The 15,503-nt window shown below is 42.3% G+C and overlaps 1 protein-coding gene across 1 annotated transcript in view; it reads right to left on the bottom strand.

The window, feature by feature from the left end:
• Positions 1–305: 305 nt before the first annotated feature.
• Positions 306–15,503, bottom strand: part of TEX15 (testis expressed 15, meiosis and synapsis associated) — a 44,048-nt gene continuing 28,850 nt past the window's right edge. The window contains 3 exon segments of the mRNA XM_074275574.1: positions 306–2,776; positions 8,052–9,112; positions 9,914–9,978. Of these exon segments, the coding sequence (XP_074131675.1) occupies positions 2,739–2,776; positions 8,052–9,112; positions 9,914–9,978 (1,164 nt within the window). The 3' untranslated portion in view covers positions 306–2,738.

Raw genomic sequence — 15,503 nt, 5'->3', positions numbered from 1 at the left:
CTGGGCCATTTCCTTCTCTAAAAGAAGGGAATCTGTTCAATGGACTGAAAGTCCCTTTTATCTCAATCTAGGATCTTGCTCCCAGTCCTGGCTCCTGTAATCATGTCCTCCCCAGGGAAGAAATGAGACATGGAGGGGACAACTGCCCTGGTGAAAGGGGCATTGGGTACAGGCTGGAGGAGGCAGTGCAAGGGGGCTGAAGGACATGGAGGAGGAAGGCAAGAGGGTCAGCGGTGAGGCAAGGCGCTCCTCCCACTGGCCTTCCAAGGACTCTGGAAAGCATACACAGAAGCACAGACAAGAAATCACAAGTTTTTTCCAGTTTATTTTTCTCTCCCTGGATTCTAAACTGTTTCCCAATGGGCATTTTCTCTTGTTACATTTCCAGCAAAACTTAATTTTTATTTTCACTCTGAAGAACAAGAAACATGAAGTAGGTGGGGAAGAGAATAGACATCACACATTTAACTTGGACTCATTTCTCAAGTGAGAGTGGAGTTCTACTCTCGCACCGTGCATCTGAAATAAAGGCAATGACCAAAATAAGACAAATGAGATGACAATATGAAAACAGACTCTTGGCTGAGCCTCGGATGGATGGATGGATGGATGGATGGATGGATGGGGAAGCTTGAAAGGAGTTCTTTCTCCCAAGGAACAGAACAAGACTATGTGCCAGTATCCATGGCTTTACGTTATAAAAACAGAAAGATAAAAACCCCGTTTTTTTTGGGGGGGGAATATAACCTCAAATTGGGAGACTATGGATTCTCAATCACAAATGACCTGTGACCTTCATGTTTTTAATCATCCAATCAAATGGGAGCGAGAACATTTTTAGGTGACTAAGATCAACCACTTACAGAGATGGGAAGGCAAGCTCAGGCTCCTTTCTCTGGGCAAGAAAGATGTTACATGTAAATCATGAGCCTGATAAATCTCAATAAAACAGCCATTGGGAAATGAAGTCAGTTTTGTAAAACATTAGAGAAAAAGTATTTTCTATTGTCTCTTATGAAGTCAGCTTATAAAATCATTTTGTCCTTGTTTCCCTGACTGGCTCCATAATCTGGGTTTTGCTAAGTGACTAATGACTGATTAAACTGACCAAGGAGCCTGACCCTGCTTTAATGTTTTATTCCTGTTTTGTACTTATTCCCTTCAGTGATATCTGCTAGAATGCATGGGTTCCCTTTACATGTGAATCTGCTGGGAACAGAAGCTGGGGAAGAAGAACCAGGATTTCTAAACAGAATCCTCTTCCTCAATAACTCTTGACTACTTTTCTCCTATGGCACTAAAAATGCCAAAATACAATGGGCAAAGGCATTTTGAATCTCTGAAAACACAAGGCCACGTTCAGACAAAGAAAAAAAGAAAGTACGGCTCAGGTTCAGTCAAAGGGACAAAAAAGACAAGATCCTATTATCCTGCTATGTGAACACATGGTCAGGGTTCAAGCAAAGGGGAAAAAAAAAGGCTCTTGCTCTGTATAAAAGCATGGAATCTGTTTTTAGGCAAGGGGGAAAGAAAAGGACAGGCAGGTTCTTATTAAATGTAAGTATGGGGTCAGGTTCAGGCAAAGGGGAAAGCAAAAAAAAAAAAAAAAGGATAGCTCCTGATATTCTGCTATGAAAGCAGAGGGTAAGACTGAGGCAAAGGGAAAAAATAAAAGACATGTTCCTGTTATACTTTATGAATTCTGGAAGTAGGGGATGATCCTATTTGCTCCATTATGAGGAAATCATAAAAAAAATGCCTCAAGCATAAAATGGTATCCAGTGGATAAAATTAGGTCTCAGTGAGGAGTGATGTTATGGAAATGCCTTCCCCTTGCCCTCACTTTTTTCCTCTAATGTTTGCTATAAATGTGTCAAAAGGTCCATAATCAATGACTGAGAATCATCATATTGGGTCAGTTTATCATGAAAAAGACAGGGTTCATCTTTAGTATAATGAGAGCCAAGTTAGAAATGCTTCAAACCTACGAAGTTACAAAAATAAATTTCTGCTCCAGGAAATACTGAAAACACACAAATTAGGGTCTCTAGAAAATTTAAACATGTCACAAGTACAAAGGTCCAAGACAGTCTTATAATCAAATAAAATAGTCAAGGCTAGGTGTGGTGAATACAAAAATAACTATTTGGTGATCTAATCATCTAAGAAACTTAAGTTTTAGTGACTTTGATTGGAAAAAAAAAGTTAAAATCCAGGACAAGCCAACTGGATCCTTTTTGGCATCTGTTCTGAAAACAGAAATCCCCCTCCCCCTTTTTGATACTGCTAGGAAATAAAGCAAGAATGTGGAGGAGACTGAAATCACAATGATAGATCATACAGGCTCCTTTCTTGCTCAACAAAAGGAAAGCAAGAATGTTTTTATGTGACTAGGAACCATTTACAAAGGTGAAGGCCTGCGCCTGGTCTCTTAGCTAGATGAGCTCACAAATGAGAGGCCTGATCAAGCTCGTCGGAAAAGGTACATGAAAATGAACTTGGCTTTGGAAAACCTTCAAGAAAATGGATTTTTCTACTGCTTAATGGGTAAAATTCTTGGACTTAAAGGTGCTCTACAGTTTTTCTAAATTTAAAACCAAACTGACAAATTGGAAAACACATTGAATCATTCAATCAAATGAATCAAAGACAACAAAACAAACCAGCAAACATCCCACCACACCACCCCCAAACCCCATATGAAGTCTCCTCTGTTCCTGTAGACAGCTCATGAGCTTTCAATGTCCATTCTGAAAAGATCCTTTTTGCCAGGAAGCTAAAGGGGAAAAAAAGAAAAATAAACAAGAAAACAAAATATGAGATGTGAGTGACCCAGGGCAAATGCCCTCTTGTTCTGTCATCCCTTCCCCACAGACCAGAAATGATTATTTCAGTTTCACTGCATGGACCACAGTACAACTCCAGAGAAAAAGTGACCCCCTCTCTCTGATGAGGCCACAGACATGATTGTTTTCTTTTTTTCTCAATAATATTTTCTATTTCCAATTAAATGTGAAGATAATCTTCAACTTTCATTTTTATAAAATTTTGAGTTCAAAATTTTCTTTCTCCCTCCACCTCCCCAAATCAGCAAGCAATCTCATACATTTTATATATGTGCAGTCATTTTAAAGATATTTCCATATTATATTGGATTACTTGGGCATTTAGGGAAGGGGGTAGGGAGAAGGCAGGGGAAAATTGGACAACAAGGTTTTATGTTGAAAAATTATCCATGCATAGGTTTTGAAAATTAAAAAGCTTTAACAAAAAGAGATATTTCCATATTAGTCATGTTGTGAGAGAAAAATTAGAACAAAAAAGGAAAACCAGGAGAATGGAAAAAAACAAAAAAGCTGAAAATTGTGTGCTTCAATCCACATTTAGTCTCCAGTTTTCTTTTTCTAGATAAGAGTTGCCATTTTCCATCCTAAGTCTATTGGAATCTGATTCTTTTCAATGACTTTTTTTCTCCCTACAGTTATAGCCAATTATTCATTACTATTAATGAAAGTACAACTTAAAGTCCAGAGGTCTCATATGTAGCTAAATTTAGAGAGGTAAGAGAGCTGCTCTGATTAACACTATCTGGAAGTAAAACTTGCTTCCTGCCTCTTTTCCTGGGTAACCACCAGGCAGTTATTAAGTAAGCTCCTATTCTGTGCTAAGCACTTTTTATAAATATGATCCCTATTGCCACCCTGGGAGATAGACGCTGCTGCTATTATCCTCCAATTTTACAGCTGGGGGAAACTCAACTAGGCAGGGAGATGGCAGATTAAGATGTGGAATGAGAAATACATTGCCAAATATGGTGAATAGATTAATTTGTTCTACTTAAATATGCTTCCTTGTTATAAGATTTTGGTTGGGAAGGAGCATCATTGGAATGTTTTTTATTTTGTTTTGTTTTTTAAAGAAGAAACACAAGTTTGGGGCTGAGACTTGAAGAAAGCTGGGGAAGCCTAGTAGTAATGGAAAGCCGGGGAAGCCTCGTAGTAATGGAAAGCCATTGGTGTAAATTGTGTGTGCATGTGTGCGAGACAAGACCTATGCTTTAAGAAAATCATATCAGAAGGTAAATGTAGAATAGAGTAGAATAATGCAGGTGTGAAGTGATAAGGGTCTGCACTAGGGAGGTAACCTGTTAAGAGTGGAAAGGGGCATATTCATGGGGTGGTGGAGAGCACACACTCGGTATGTTGGAACAAGAGTGTGAAGCCTTCTTCTATATCCCCTTTTTTAATGTTCTATTTTTTAAATTTTTAAATAATAGCTTTTTATTTTCAAAATATATGTAAAGATAGCTTTCAATACCAGCACTGCAAAACCTTGCATTCCAAATTTTATCTCGCTGCTTTCCCTCCACCCCCTCCAGACAGCAAGCAATCCAATATATTTTAAACATGTACAGTTCTTCTGTACATATTTCCACAACTATCATGCTGCACAAGAAATCAGGTCAAAAAGGGAAAAAAAGAAAGAAAACAAACTGCAAACAACAAAAAAATATAAAAATACTATGCTGTGATCTACATTCAGAACCCACAGTCCTCTCCTGGAGTGCAGGTGGCTCTCTCCATCATAAGTCAATTGGAACTGGCCTGAATCATCTCACTGTTGAAGAGTCATGCCCATCAAAATTTTTCACATGTGGGTCCCTTTCCTTCCTCTATGATCTCTTTGGGGTATAATCCCAGTAGAAACACTGCTGGGTCAAAGGGCATATACAGTGAGAGCCCTTTGGGCTCCAGAATGGTCCCCTTATCTTTGTTCAGAAGACATTCAACTCCTGCCGCTGACATCTATAAAATGAGTCACTTGATGTTTTAATCCATTGCTGCCCTGAATCTGAACTTAGGGAATACTGGCATTTTCATTAAATTGGATTGTCCTATCCATGTAATGAGTTTTAATGATCAGCCAACTTGTTTCCTGATCTCACATGTTCACGTAGCTCTTGGTTCCTTTCACTCACAGTTCCCGATCTTGCCCGCTCTGGGGCCAGACAGCAAATCCTTGTTTGGGTGTCTTGTCTGTGTCATGGCCCTTCACATGCTTGAGTTTTTACAAATCTCTTCCAAACCACCTTCAACAGAAGATCAAATCCCTGCATCATCTCACCGCTCTCCTTGAGGTTCTCTCACATATACGGTGTCATTCCCAAACTGAGTCCCTGCAGCCTGAACCCTGAGCTTCAGAGGTGATCTGCCCAGTGCCCAGTGCAGAAACCATCATCTCCTCAGGGCTCCTTCAACTTTTTCTAAGCCCAGAGTCCCCACTTTTGAACCCTGACTCTGGGTCTCCAGGGTGTTTGCCAGCTGGGGGTTAGCTTGGTAAGATTCCATCCACCCACCCCTTTGATTCAGCTCCCAGAGGCAGCTGGCCAGCAGGCAAGTAGGCCCTGAGATTCTGTTAACTGTCAGTTAAGGTCTCCAGTTCTGCTGGAATAAAGGGGGGGTGCATCTAACTGTTTCCCTTCCTGGGCCTGGGGCTCAATATCAGTGTCATCCGAAGCGCAGAGCAGAAAGGGACCCTGCAGATTTATCTCGTCCCAGCCCCATCACCGGGCAGATGAGAAACAGAGGACCAGGAGGGCCCTCTGCCTCCAGGTCCAGCGGCCCTTGTTGCAAGGATGAGCCAGCTCGGACCTCATCAGGTCGCTGGCCAGTTATAAAGCATCTACTACGGACCAGAGACTTTGCTAGGCTCCAAGAGAACACAGAGATGTCACACTCCATTAGCCTTTCCCAGAAAGAACTGAGGTCTCCAGGCAAGTTTGACATGGGCAGTGACCCAGACTTGACCCTGGCCTTTAAGTCATGCTGGGATGTAGGGGAAGATGCTCTCGCCTACCCCAGCTTACCCCAAATAATTCAGGGTGCCCCCTAAAGGGAGCAGGAACCTGCTGGAAAATCACAGAATTCCACAGTTGGAAGGGTCTGTGGAGACCGTTTGGGATCTTCCTCTGAAATATTCTCTAGCTCGAATCATTGAAAAGGAACCTCTGCCACAGGTGTGATCCTAGCACACAAGACTCTCACTTACCTGATTGCCCACAGAGTCACCTTGCTGACTCAGGCCCACCATCCATGTCTCCTAAGCTGCTTCCTGGGCTTTTCACTAACAATTAGTTTCAGAACCCAAGATGGGACACTTCACCGAAGCCAGCTGTTGTGGACCATTAAGACCTTTTGGATTTTGATCAAATCAAAAATGGAGTTGATTAATATCTCCAAGTCCACTGATAAAATGCTCGAGCACTCCCCAATCACCAGCAGACTCCTGAAGCACTTTGCTAGACATGAAGTCCACACAGGAATGACTCTGGGCATGGTTATTCACTCAGCTCTAGGTTTACTTGTATGTAGTGGTTCATTTCACACCAAAGATGCTATAAAATTCCCACATGGGGCACTAGGAATCGTGTAATACACTGCTTATGGCAGTCTGCCAATGATATATCAATACAGTAATTCTATTAACCAAGGAAATGCAAGGATCAAGTACGGCCTCTTCCTAATGCTCATAATTTTAAAAAAAATGATCTATTATAGAAGGACGCCAGGAATTGATCTAAGGCCCAACCAAGTAGAAAATCCATCTTCATCCTTTTTCTTGACAGTTGAGATGGTAATACTGGCTCTGGTCTTGTATTGTGGCAACTTTCATTTTCCTTGATTCCTCAAAAGTAATTGAGAATAGCTCAGTAATAAATTCTATAATTCTTTGAAGGCTGGTATGATCCAGTCTTAAAATTATCAAGAGCAGCTAGGAATTTGATCACCTCTCTTTACATATTTAGGGTTTTAATATCCTCAGCTTTCTAGTAGTTTGAAAATCGTTGACTGTTTTATATAATTTCACATGTGCCTTCTCAATGTGGGGGAAGGGAGGAGAAAGGGGGAGAATATGGAACTCAAAAGTTTTAAAAACAAATGTTTAAAAACTGGAGAAAATAAGAACATTAAATAACGAATCATTGATAGCAGTGACAAAAGCCAGACAGTAGTTAAAATAGCTTGATCCATTGAAAAGACTCTTGAGTTGAACTTGGGAGTCAGGAAACTTAGTTTTAAATTTCATCTTTTACACGTACATGTTGAGTGACCATGCACTATACACCATCTGAGCCTCAATTAATTTCTCTGAAAAAACCAGCATGACAACAACAACGATGATGACAGTTATAATTAATGATAGTAATGCTAGGGTTATGGTCAGAGTTGTAGAGGGTAAATCACATGTAAATCTCAAATCAAAAGTCTGAGATAAAGGAGCATTGGCTACCTTCCTTAGATTAGGTTATCAGCAAGAGAAATAGAGAAAAGAGAAAAAAAAAAGAGAAAGAGCAAAATTAGTCAACAGAACAGAGAGGGAGAGAGACATAAACAAACAGATTCAGAGAGGGATAAAGACAGAGAAAGAGGAAAGGAAATAAAAAACAAAGAAAGAAGAGACATACAGCAAAATGAGAACAAAATAAATAAAAAATAAAGGAAGAAAAGACAGAGTAAAATGAGACAACAAAACAGGAGAGAGCAAATGAGATAACAAAGCAAAGAGACAGTCAGCAACTGAAAGAGGCATAGGGACAGAGAGAGAAATGGAGACAAAGATAAAAAGAGGAATACAGAGTAAGAGGAGAGGAAGAGAGCCCTGGGGCCTTGCAGACATGGCTTGGGAGAGTTTGATCTTGGCTGTGCTTCTGCTGTGTCAACAGCAGAAATTGTTTTCTTTTAATGGTAGAAGGTGGGTGCTGGGGAAAGGGAAAGAGATCCACGTCTTGGTGTTAAAAAAAAAATCATTGAAGCATTTTAAAAAATGCACAAAAGGGGAAACCGACAAACCAGAGAGCTTTGGGCCCAACAAGACATCTGAAAGCTGAGGAGGCCGGACACTCCTACGCCCTTTAAAGCCCCTGGTGCCAGGAGCAGCCCCGTGGCACCTCTGCAGTCTGAGCTCCACTCACTGACGGGGCCGGCTCGCCGAGCCCGAGAAGCTCCCACACCCTGCTCACCCTCGGCCCCAAAGGGGCTCATAGTACTCACCACATATGCAGGTCACGCCTGGGAACGAGCCTGGACGAGGAGGGCAGGGGCAGGGAACACGCAGCAGAGCCTGGCTGGCTGCGCAAGGCGGAGCGGTGAAGGGAGGTCCGTGAGAGGTGCAGAAGCAGAGTCCCTGCACAGGCACCAGTGCCTGTCCGCCGCTGCTGCTCCGGGGGTCCTCGGGGCCTGGGCAGCGGAGCAGGTTGGCAGGGACGTGATAGATGGGGGTCAAAGCCACGGCCACTGGGAGGGGCTGTTCCTCACAGGACGTTATCCCTTGGTAGGTCTGGGTGACGGAACTGCCATTGCCGCTGCAGTAGTGGTAGACACACCATGAATGGTAAGGATAGAAGTGGTGGTAAGAGTGAGCCCAAGCCTGGGACCCCTGGGGGGTGGTCTGGGGGGAGCCATTGCAGCAACCCCCAGGCATGTTCTCAGGCCGCTGCCGCTGCGAGAAGGGGCACACCCCTGGGGACGCTGGGGCCGGCTGGTCTGGGGGCGCAGGCTGGTGAGGAGCCGGGGGCGGACTGGCCAGTGGCTCAGAGGGGTCAGAGCAGCCGGACTGTGAGGCAACAGCCACCTGGTCTGGGGGGATGGTGCTTGGGGGCTGGGGACTCTTAGCACCATCCAGGAGCATCTCGTGGTCTGGGGAGTCGAAGCCTGAGTCTTCTGCCTGGGCAGCAGAACGGAGGCTGGCTTCCCTAGGGAAGTTGGCAGCTGCTAAAAGGGTCGCGGCCTGAAGGGCATCCGCCAGGGAAGCAAGAGAGGCTTTGGCGGTCTGGGGGGAGAGGCCTGGAACTCCGGGTAGCATCCCCTCAGACCAGCTTCTCTTCCTTAGGCTCTCAGGCGGGCTTCTCCTGCCCATGTCCACGGGGCTCTCCTGCTTCCCTGCCACGCCTCCGGCAGTTGGAGGGCTGTCCTTGGGGGGGCCCTGCAGCAGGAACAGGCAGCTAGGCCCTAGAAAGCCCAGCACAGGCCCACTGGGGGACCACGGCCTTGTCTGGCTCAGACAGGGAGGGGGGATGGGGTCTGGAGGGCCTCCCCCATCTGTGGTCTTCTCCCTAGGACGAGCAAATCGAGACCTTGAGAGGCAAGTGAGTGTCATGCTCCACACACACGCTTCTCTTCTCATAGTATATACACACACGCATACACCACGGGTGCACGGCCACAGTCCCACCCTCCCCATGCGCATGTGCACACACACACACACACAGCTCCCTCTGCAGGCGCACATGTGTTACATATCCACATGGAGACGCAGATCCTGCACACAATGCCCATGCAGCCCACACAGATATCACGCACTCGAGCGAGGCACACAGACCCCCTCATCTCCACGCACGCAGACTGAACGTTGGGAGGCGGGGCAAGGAGAGAGTGCCCTTGACGTCTCCTGAGAAGGGGTAGGTTTGCAGAATTATCCTGCAATGCAAGAATGATGCGGCAAACACATCGCATAATCATCATCTGAGGAAACTGGGGAGCTTTTGCCTTGAGATCACCCGGAAGAACACGGTGACTCTGGCTCCCAGGGCCATGATACAGAGCGCCTAAAGGACCGCGACGCCTCTGGCCTCTAGTGTTGGTGGAGCCAGGATATGGAGAAGGGTTTGGGTTTGGCAGAAGGGGGCTGATGAGTCCAAGCTACAGATTTTAGTTCCATTTAAAAATCACAATGGGAAAAAGCGAAACTTCTTTTAAAAATTAAATTAAACAAAGATCACAAGCGGCCGCTTGGGCAGAGGCCGAATAACCAGGACTACAGAACTGGTTCGTACTACAGAAGGGGCTCTCACTCAGACACTAAGAGTTGTGGAAGGCTGAGGTCTGTCTGTAGAAGCTTGCTTTTATGCTTGTACCTTGTCTCCTGAAGGGGCGTCTTGGGCTCCTTCGTTTTCTCACCGGTAGCGAGAAGGTCGTCCGTCTGTGGAGAGACAAGCAAACCAAAATGGGGGTCGCCGTCTCCATACCCTTCCGTTAAGCTCTGTGTCAGTATTAGCCATGCATCCCCCTTGACCACCCCCAATGCCACACACACATTTGTGCCCATCAGCAACTCCCTCCCGGACCCCATCACCCCAGCAGAGAGACGCAGCCTCGTCCTCGGCTCCCACAAGTGCCCGTCAGCCTGAGCTGCAGCCTGCTGACCTCTAGCCTCCACAGGGCCCACTCCTCTCTTCCCCCCCACGGTCTATCCTCACCCCCCCACCAGCAGCGTGATTAATCTAGAGCATACCCGGCCACATCATCAGGGGCCTCTGTTACCTCCAGAATCAAAACCAAATTCTCCTTTTTACCCACCCCAATCACAAGGGGGCTCCAATTTTTTTTATAGCTTTTATTCCTTCCATGTGCTCTGGCCTAATGGCAGCTTCTCGAACCCGACACTCTCCATCCGATAAAATCTCTATACCACTCTATGCAGCTGCTGAACAACCCTTTACAAGTCCCGCAACCCTTGTGCGATGCTTCCCCTTCAAGATTAATGAAGTCTATGACATGGACCCCTTCTCAGAACCATGGCACAATAGAATCCAGAGAATTATAAAGAAAACTTATTCAATGAAAACACAATTCACGGAGTCTGGGTTAAGAATCTCGGCATTAGATGGCCCGAGTTCCATTCTAGCATGAAATCTAGGAGCATCCTAAACACCACCTTTATTCCCAGTCGGATCAAGTCTGAACACCAAAACGCTTGTGCTGAAGGCAAAAGTAAGCCTGGCCACACGAGACCCTCATCAGTGTCCCTTGTTTACTCACCCCCCTCTCCAGCTGGAATACTGTGCTTCTGGAAGCCTCCCCCGCCCCTCGGGGGCTCATGCTATTAATGGGATTTATTCCTCAAACATGGCGAACCGCCATGAGAGGACTGATCACTTGGGTCTGCAACAGGAAAGCCCTTTCCCACAAGTGACAGTTACAAATTGATGGGGACCCTCCACCCAGCAATTCAAACTAAACTAAACTCCCCTATCTTCCTGTTTGGGGGTTACTTCCTTTTTAAAAACTAATAATATTTTTTATTATCTTGACCCTTAAGAAGACTAAGCATTTTCACACAGAACAATAAAAAAAGAATACACATAACTACAATATGTCCGTTTAACATACAACATGTTAGTTTCAAAGCTGTCCCACTTGTCTGGGCCTCCTTTTCTGAGCTCCCTAAGATCCAAGACGTCTCTTAGCTCCTGCTAACAGCTCTCATTAGAATTGGAATTATTAGAGCAGCAGCCTCTCAAAGGTCTTTCTGCCCCCCAGCAATATTGGGAAATTCTGCATAGGCCTGAACATACCAAGATCACTCCTCAACTCAAATGTCCTCAGTGACTCCCGATTGCTTCTTGGTCTTCCAGTAATACCAGTCTCCTGACACTGTTCCTGCTTTTCTCTCCGACTCTGGCCACTCCTTTTTTTTGAGATCATCCTCAAGTCAATGCTCTGGACCTAATCCTTTTTACATCTTCTCTAAGGGGACTTTTCATTCAGATCTTTATTTCCAACTCAAATCTCACAGCAAAGCTAATCAGACCTACCTCACTAAGTGCCTACTGGATATGTCAAATATGTACAAAATATCTTTTTTCTTTTTAATTTATTTTCAATTCCAAATCCTCTCCCTTCCTTCACCTTGCCAAGCCACTGAGAAAGAAAAATTTAAATATTACATATAGAAAATCATACAAATATATTTCCGCATTAATCATGTTCACATCCTCCTCCTCCCTCCCCCACTCCCAAACCTTCCCACCCTGTAATATGCACGCATGTGCACATACATCCACACTCACACAAGTTTCTTTTTTCCACTGGGAAACAAAAAGGGATGCCGGGATAAAAGTGCAGGTGGATCCATAGAGAGAATACATTGAAACAAAATAAATTCCAACCCAATGAAGTTAATCTTGAAGCAGGATTTAAGAGGGAAAACGTTTATAAAAATGTGACTGGCATCTGAGTGAGAGGGAGAAAAGAAAGGCAAGGATTTAGAAACATGGGTTTGAGCCCATATAGTGCATCAAGCTCTAAGAGTGCCAGAAGACAAATACTGATTACACTCCAGTCTTACTATCTCCTTTTTTGTAAAGAGAATAGGAAGCAAAAAGAAGATAAATCATAAAAGAACAGGATGGAGAGGAAATATAAAATTTTAACGGTGACTGTCAATGGGACAAATATACTAATATAATGGAAGAGGAAAACAGAACGGCTGAGAAAGGGACAACAACATGAAGCAGCAAGTACCTATTAGATGCTAAGCACTGGCAATACAAAAGGAAAAGCAACAGACAGACCCTGGTCATAAAGGAGCTCGGGTAAGAAGAATCTAACAGATTCTGGACCAAAAAACCCACACACGTTAAACATAATGATTCACACACAGTTAAAATAAGGACTGAAAGAGAATTTGTTATTTTTTTTTTTTAGAAATAAATAAAAAAAACAATGTTAGCAGTCATGATCTTAGGAGAGGAATCAGCAAAGAGAGACTGATTTGAAAGATTAATAGGGAAATGACTTTAAAAGACAATGAATCAATATTCAACAGATTCCCCAAATGATATAATATCCAAATACTTAAAGGAAAAACTAAACAGGTTATAAGGGAAAATAGATTGTAAAACTATTAATATTTCAGGACCTAAATATACCATTTCTAATTTAGATAAATGAGAATATATGAACAGCTTTTAAAATTATTAAGTCATTTCAGTTATGTCCACCTCCACGTGATCCCATTTAGGATTTTCTTGTCAAAGACACTGGAGTGGTTTGCCATTTCCTTCTCCAGATCATTTGATGAGGAAACTGAGGCAAAGAGGGTTAAATGACTTGCCCAGGCTCACCCAGCTATTAAGTGTCTCAGGTCAGATTTAGACTCAGGAAGATGGGTCTTCCTGACTACAGGCCCAGCGTTTTATACACTGTGTCATCTAACTACCATAATACTATTATTAACACAAATATAAAAAAGGCCACAAAGAAATAAATTAAGGACTTGAATAGAATTTAAGAAAAGTGAAGATATTCGATGATTACTGAAGTTAATTAATCATTGAATAGAAGTATGCTCAATTATGTATCAAACCTTTACAAAAACTGACAATATATTAGGGCATAAAAGACTCATGAAAATGCAGAAATAGTAAACATATACTTTTGTGATCACAATGCAATAAAATTCCAAAAGAATTAAGAGATCAAAGAACAAATCATAGCACCTAAAGATAATTTAATCAGAATCACCACCATATGTAATGAGAAACAGTATACCAGAATGTTTGGAAATGTGACCAAAGAGGTCTTTGAGGAAATTTTAAATCTCTAAACATGTTCCTCAACAAAGAGGAGAAAGAAAAGATCAATAAATTGAACATGCAAAAAAAATTTTTAAATTTAAAAACCAAATAACAGACAATGAAATAGAAATTCTGAAAAGTAAACAAGAGATTAACAAAATCTAAAACCTCATTTTGCAAATAACTAAAATTAGAGAATTTATTTTGGAACCAAAAAAAAAAGTGAAAAAATAGATTACCAATACCACAATGAAAATTAATTTATAATGAATGAAAACAAAGAATAAAGAAATAAAGAGACTATTTTGCTCAATTCTATGCCAATTAAACTGACACTTTAATGGATGCGTATTTACAAGAATGTAAAATATCAAGATTAAAGATCAAGAAATAAAGAACCTAAATAACCCTATCTCAGAAAAGATGAATGAGCTAAAAATGAATTCCTTGATTAAACTGAAATCTTGAAATTTTAAAAACTCTTTTGTGCACACACACACACACACACACACACACACACACACACACACACACACACTCCTATCTTTCCAGTCTCCCAAACTCAGCCATCTTCAAGTTCATATTCTCCCTCTGATCTCACATAGCTCTTCAGTTGCTAAATCTTAGAGATCACTAGGGCAGCTTTTCAACACATCTATTCATGAAGCCATAATTCTTGTTTAAGTCCATACCCACCTTCTGCCCATATTATGGACCCCAGCCTTCCTCCTCATTGGTCTATAGCCCAACCTTTTAATTCCCCATACACCCACCCATCAAAGGGTTGTTCTCCAAGCCCAGGTGTGAACAACCATGTCAGTCCCTAGTTGTCAATGGCTACTCTGGTAACCCTCTCTCTGATGGCTCCAATGTCAAATACATATTCCTCTGACTGGCATTCACAAACTTGAATCCATGCTACCTTTTTCCAGCCTCCTCGTCCAGTAAGGTCTTGATGAGTGGGAACAATGAGTATGTATTTACATGTATCTGTATTCAAATTGTCATTAAGTAAAATATGGGAATTGGTTCCAGCTCCCTTGAAATAGGCAATGGAAAATCCAACAGTGCAACCATATCAAAAAATTCACTACTCTCATTTGGACCAATTTATATATTTTTCCTTTTCCTCCATAGCATAGTAAAGGAAAACTGGCCTTCTGGCTAAGTCCTCAAAGACCACCTCCATCTCTTAGGAATTTCTTAATTTCTTAGAGACTCAAAGCATGTGCTCCCTGGTCCAATAAAAGGTCTCTTCTGCTCCCTCTAAGCACGAGCACTTTCCTAGCCAGCTCCTGACAACTGTATATTTATTGCAAATATGTTATGCATATGCTCTTACATCACAATATTTTCTAGTTTTTTAATCTCCAGTGCTCAATAACAGTGCTTGACACACAGTGAGTCATTGACATAAGACAGCAAATTCAGTGGAACAGCAATGAAACAAGCTTTTTACAATTTGATTCCCAACCTAAATGGATTACAACAGGCTGGGTCTTGACAAAGTTAAGAAATGAACTGGTGAAGAACATAAAAAATGGCTCCACTACAGGTTTTTAAAAATTAAGTCATTCTGTGGGAACTGAGTGTAGATTACAACATAGCAGTTTCACTTTTTGTTGTTTTCTTGCATTTTGTTTTCTTTCTCATTTTTTCCTTTTTGATCTGATTTTTCTTGTGCAGCAAGATAATTGTATAAATATGTATATGCATATATTGGATTTAACATATTTTTTATTTTTTTAAAATTAATTTTATAATTATAATTTTTTGACAGTACATATGTATGGGTAATTTTTTTACAGCATTATCCCTTGTACTCACTTCTTTTCCGAATTTTCCCCTCCCTCCCTCCACCCCCTCCCCCAGATGACAGGCAATCCCATACATGTTACATATATAACATATATTTTTACCATGTTTAACATATATTGGATTACTTGCCATCTAGGGGAGAGCGTAAGAAAATTGGAACACAAGGTTTTGCAAAGGTCAATGTTGAAAAATTATCCATGCATGTGTTTTGAAAATAAAAAGCTTTAATCAAAAAAATTTAATTATTCCCTCCTCTGGTTTCACATTTGGACCTGTGTGGAACTTAGCTATGCAATGCCACTGTGGACAGAGGTTGTGCAATCAAGAA

The sequence above is a fragment of the Sminthopsis crassicaudata genome, chromosome 6 (assembly GCF_048593235.1).
Source record: "Sminthopsis crassicaudata isolate SCR6 chromosome 6, ASM4859323v1, whole genome shotgun sequence".
NCBI lineage: Eukaryota > Metazoa > Chordata > Mammalia > Dasyuromorphia > Dasyuridae > Sminthopsis > Sminthopsis crassicaudata.
Note: the sequence above shows the minus strand (reverse complement) of the source record. Positions and strands in the feature narration are given on the sequence as shown.